Here is a 6,000-nt window from a genome sequence, read left to right as displayed (position 1 = left end):
TCTCTCTCTCTCTCTCTCTCTCTCTCTCTCTCTCTCTCTCTCTCTCTCTCTCTCTCTCTCTCTCTCTCTCTCTCTCTCTCTCTCTCTCTCTCTCTTTCTCTCTCTCTCTCTCTCTCTCTCTCTCTGTCTCTATTACTCTGTGTCATACTGTATTTACTTAAGAATACAAACTGTTTAAGGGCAATGAACTGCTCTGTCTTAGTCATATACAGAGTGGAAATTTAAGAAATGTTTGTTGAATTTAATTTAATACTGAGCTTCTGCTAGGAGCACAACACTGTGCTATTGCTGACTGAATGTAGGCACCTTTATCAAACCGTTCTATTTCTTGCCAGATACACTTCATATTCAGAAAAATGAAAAGACAAATTATGGAACACACATGAACCTAGAAAAATAGACAACAGCAACAAGAATGGACCCCTGGGATATGCAGAGAAATTACCACAATAGGTGTTGCCATACCTACCTGATGCATTATGACCATCCACTGCTCCTAATAACTGCCTGATGGACAAGACAGCAAATAAAGTTCATTTCTTACCCTCCTCCCTGCTTCACCCTTGTGGTGCAGTGGATAGAACACTGAAACAGGTGTTGAGATGAACTGAGTTCAAATCCAACTTCAGACAATAGCCATGTAACCCTGGGCTAGTTCCTTAACCTCTTTTGCCTCAGTTTCCTCACCAGTAAAATGGGAATAATAATAGGACTAACCTCTCAGGAATGTTATGAGGATAAAATGAGATAATATTTGGACAGTGGTTTGCAAACCTTAAGGTGCTATATAAATGCTAGTTTTTTTGTTATTATTCAGCCTTACTTTCATGAAGTCAATAGCATTATAAGTCATGTTTGAACTGGACTATCTCATTTCAAGTTTTTATCTAGTATGTTTGATTTTTTTATGAAAGCAGAATGATAAATAATTTAGTTTGCTTTTTTTCAACAGATGGGATGAATGTTTGGTGGTATTCAGTCCTGTTTCTTTAACCAATAAATGTCCTGTATTGGAAATGATAGAGTACCTTCCTGAATGCATGAATGTAAGTTCTACAAGATTGACTTCATCTAGTAACACAATCTTATCCACACACAATTCATACCTTCAAATAAAGACAAAGACTCATTGTCCTCTACCTTTCTTTCAGGATATAAAGATAGTATGTAATATGATAGAGAAGTAGTGTGGGTTAGAAATGAAGCTTATTGAAGTAGAAAAAAACTCTAGCTCTCACATACATAGATTGGGGTTTGGGTCTTAGTTCTACTCCTTACTATCTGTGTGACCTTGAAGAAGCCAACCTCTCAAGACCTTAATTTCCTCATTTACCAAATGAAGCTTTTGGATATAAATGCACAAAATAAAGGTTACAAGTAAAATCAACTGGAGATCCCAATGTAAGGAGTCAAATCTGAGCTCAGAAATATCACTGAGAGTTGGTGTGAGATAAAATGGGTGGGAGAGCAAAACATTGTATGTTAAGAAGAAATATCCAAATAAGACTATCCAGAGACCAAAGGGAAGAAGCATATTTAAGAAGGTTCAATTAAGAATCATTGGAAGAAGAAACAGAAATGTTATTGTCAAGAGAATATGACAGACTTCTTCAACAGAAATAAATTATTTTCAGGACAGAAATCACAAATGTGGCACCAAGGCATGATTTAGTCATTCTAGGAAGCATTAACTGGAACTTTCTTTCTACCAGAAGCACAACAGCAAGCTATTTCTTGATTTGCTTTCATCACAGTTTCATCTTTGAAAAGGTAGAAGAACTACCAAGGAGAACTGTTATTTGAAACCTGATTCCCACCCATAAGTAGGAATTGGTTTCTGTAGTGGAGATGATGAATCTTAGGAAAGAAGGAGAGAGAAAGAGAGAAAGAGAGAGAGAGAGAACATTCTTTTAGTATCTGTGATAGAGAAAAGCTAGGCATGATCAGATATGCCTAAGTTCCAAAGAACAAATTTCAAAACGTGAGAATAAGGATAGGTAGGGTCCCACTGGCTCCAATTTCTATGAGGAATGTGATCTTGAGAGGGATTGGAAGCTTTGAAGAATGGAATTTGGTAGACACAAATAAAGGCTTTCAATAAAGAAGAAAAGCCAGTTGTCTCAAGACACAAATGTGGACTCAGTGATGTGGACAGACAGCTTTAAAAAAGACATATATGAGCTCTGAAAGCAAAGTTAAAAAAGGTACACAAAACTGGGGGACATCTGGTATTTAAAGCATTTAGATATGATTACTTAGCCACTGATCGTGGTACTTGATTGATGTGGCATAGGCCTGGAGAAGTCAGTCAACAAGAATTTTTTAAGTATCTGCTATGTGCTAGGCATTGTGTTAAGAACTGGGGATATAAAGAAATAAAAAAGTCCCTGCTCTCATGAACCTCACTATAGTAAGGGAGGCTACATGGAAAAAAAATCTATGTACAGTCAAGATCTGTATAATGTAAGTCAGAGATAATCTCAGAGGGAAGGCGATAACATTAATGCTAAATATATCCCTGATTTTTTTAAAGGAAGAGTAGAGTTTATAAACTAGAAGACATTAATTATAAATTTAAATTTTAAATTTTGGCAAAATTCTAAGATTTTAGTTAACCTCTATAGAGAAATAAGTAGTGAGTACATAGAACCAGTGTGACCTTATTAACCAGTCATACCAGCTGCACCTTTTTTATTTTTTCATTTGACAGTATTATTCAATTGTCTGATCAAGAGAATGCTCTAAATATTGTTTACCTCAATTTTATATCAATACTGGATCAAGTTTTCATGATATAAAAATGGAAAACATATGGGCTAGATGGGAATTACCGTTAAATGGCTTTATGACTTATCTGGATGAGTAGCTGGACACAAAGAGCAGCCAGTAATGATGTGGTGTTACCTTGGAAGGAGGTCACCTCTGGAGTGCCCCTAGAAATTGTGCTTGGTGATGTACTTTTAAAAGTGCTTCCTATGTACTTGAATAAAGGCAAGCATTGCGTGTGAAATTTGCAGATGACATAAAACTAAGGAATAGTGTAAATAGATTATAGTTCAAATACAAAAAGATCATGCTAGGATGGGGAATTAAACTTAATTCAGTAAGATGAATTTTAATAGAGATAAATGTCATTCATACAAATAAGTTCAGGTAAAAGAGGAGTAGTTTGACAGTAATCTCTCTGAAAAAGGTCAGGAGGGGGTGGTCTCTTTAGTGATCTAAAAATTCAATATGACTCAACAATAATATGTGGCAACCAAAAAACAAACAACTAATGTATATTAAGAGAATTATAGTTTCCGTTATCATGAAAGTGATACTATCACTGTAATTCTCAGTCAATAAACATTTATTAAGCATTTACTAAGTTCTAGGCACAATACTAAGTGGTGGGGATGGAGATAAAAATACCAAAAAACAGACTCCCCCCCCCGAGAGTTTGCAATCTAATGGGAGAAAATAGTGCATAAAAGGAAGCTGTAAAGTGGAGTGGAGAAGTTTTCATAAAGGATGTAGAGTAATCTAAAAATGTTTCTTGGAGGAGGGAACTTTTGATTATTTTTAAGATATGTATATTGGGGGCAGCTAGGTGGCACAGTGGATAGAGCACTGGCCCTGAAGTCAGGAGGACCTGAGTTCAAATCCAGCCTTAGACCAAATACTTGACACTTACTAGCTGTGGGACCCTGGGCAAGTCACTTAATCCCAACTACCTTAAATATGTATATATATATGTGTGTGTGTGTGTGTGTGTGTGTGTGTGTGTGTGTGTATGTATGTACGTATGTATGTATGTATATGTGTGTATGTATATTGAAGGAGGGGAGGCAGAAGCTTTCAAGAGAAGAAAAAGATTTCCTAGAAAAGATTACCAGTTCATTAGCTCAAATGATGAGCAGATCAGCTTGGCTGTATTCACAGATCATGACCGAGAAAAGAGGAATGAGGCTGAAGAGATGGGGGACAGGTAATGAAGGAACTAACTGGTTTAAAAAAGCTAGATTCTATGATAAACAATGAAAAAAGAATATGTTATTGAACAGGAGGACAGTTATTAAAGTACATATTCAGTGATTTTTCTCAGCAAATCTATGCAGTGTGAGAGCCTAGAAAGGCATCCATGAAATAGTGTATCCTTATAGCTTAAAACCACACTGAGACTATTGGGAGAACCTGTAATGAACATCTGTTGGAATCTTTGGTAGAAGTAATAGACTATTTCTTGTTTAAAATCTTGTATCTGATTATCATGTTCTTTTTCTTTCATTATAACTACTGTTTAAAATGAGCAGAGGAACAATAGAAATAGAAATCTTCCATGCTATAATTTTAGAAGTGCATTGACAACTTGTCATATTAACTGTCATGATCCTAATGGATATAAAACCAGATTGTAACTGATTCTTCTCTGTCAAAGGTTCTTTTAGATCTCTGCATTGTGGAATCCTCAGAGGAAAGGTCATGCCTAAATTTTCATGTAAGTCATTTTTAAAAATCTATTTTTACAAATGTGCAAGGGAGAGGTAGCATGGTATAGAAGATAGTATGATGGATGCGAGATAGGAAGGCATGATTTCAAATCATGCCTCTTATACAGAGTGGCTGAGTGACCAGGGGCAAGTCACTTGGCCTAAGTCTCATGAAACTATCTAATATTTGGTCTAGGATCACAGAAATAGAGCTAAGAGGGACTGAAGATGACACCTAGTTCAATTTCTGTTTTTGCAGCTGAGGAAATTGAGATGGATGTTGATTGGATCACTTGTCTCAGGTTTCATGAGTAGCATGTATCAGGGATGAGATTTAAACTCAAGTCCTTTGACTCCAAAACCGGTGCTCTTGCCTCACTGTCATGCTGTCTTATCTACTAAAAAGTGATAGACTAGTTGCAATGTGTCTTGTGGATGGAATGCCTACACTCACAAAACAAAGAATGTTGATCTATTATGTAATATTTCAATGGATTTAAGGGTAGAAATAATGTTCATATAAAGGAATCTTAACATTTTTGTAATATTAATACAGTGTTTTATTTTAAAATTTGGCATATCAGTAACTTTTTAATTTGGGATAGTTTTTTTTTCCTCAGGTTCAAATCTGAACATTCTGATGTTTAGATGTTTTGTATCACTTTTCGGGAAAATATATTTCTGCCTAAAGAAAGAGCACTGCACTTTGCTACCATCTGAAATCCTATTTAGTTCTGTGACTTAGTGGCAACTAGTTTGCTAATAACATTTTTCAGGATATTTATTTATTAAGGATAAAATAATAAAATAATAAGCCTTTATTGCTAACATGGGACTTTCCTGTTTTAATGCATTTACTTATCCAGAGAATTTTACTATCTTTTTTTTGCTTTTAATATTTATTCTATAGGTTGAATATATTTTCAAGTATCTTCAAAGTCCATTAGAATTCAGAAGGAAAGAAGAAGTCAATGAGATAATTTATGGGCCACTTAGCGCACTCAATGTAAGTATAATTTTTCAATTATCGTAGTTACATTGGTATGAGACATGCAACTTTTAAAATTCCCTATGATGTAATAATTGAAGGACTTTAGAAACCATTCAACCAAAGGTTCTTAATCTGGGGGCATTGAAATTTGAATATCTGTGTGTATAACTATTTCTATTTCAAGATAATTTATTTCCTTTGTAATGCTGTGTATTTTATTTTATGCTAAACATGGTTCTGAGAAAACATCCACAGACTTTACTAGACTGCCAAACAACATCACACCCAAGAGATTCAGGGTTTTGCTTAAATCAACCCTGAATCTCAAGATTCTCTTTCATCTACTACCTCCCTTTCCATCCCCATTCCCACACACACACACACACCAGATTCTCTTACATTTCCAATCAATTAAAAAGGCAAAGAATGTAATAATAATAATACTAATAGAACTGATTACATAAAATCAGTTGTATTTATACCATACAATATTATAGAAAGAAAGGAAGGTAGGAAGAAAGGAAGGGTCAGGGGTAT

General features: G+C 35.1%; 1 protein-coding gene across 1 annotated transcript in view; it reads left to right on the top strand.

The window, feature by feature from the left end:
- The window catches only part of LOC114054025 (transient receptor potential cation channel subfamily A member 1-like), a 75,152-nt gene that overhangs the window by 43,121 nt on the left and 26,031 nt on the right, over positions 1–6,000 (top strand). Inside the window, exons 15-17 of the mRNA XM_027877101.1 lie at positions 953–1,046; positions 4,421–4,480; positions 5,383–5,478. Of these exons, the coding sequence (XP_027732902.1) occupies positions 953–1,046; positions 4,421–4,480; positions 5,383–5,478 (250 nt within the window). The remainder of the gene's footprint in view (positions 1–952; positions 1,047–4,420; positions 4,481–5,382; positions 5,479–6,000) is intronic.

Source organism: Vombatus ursinus, unplaced genomic scaffold (assembly GCF_900497805.2).
Source record: "Vombatus ursinus unplaced genomic scaffold, bare-nosed wombat genome assembly UNPS02014812.1, whole genome shotgun sequence".
NCBI lineage: Eukaryota > Metazoa > Chordata > Mammalia > Diprotodontia > Vombatidae > Vombatus > Vombatus ursinus.
The sequence above is the reverse complement of the archived record's forward strand: the minus strand, read 5'-3'. Positions and strand labels throughout refer to the sequence as shown.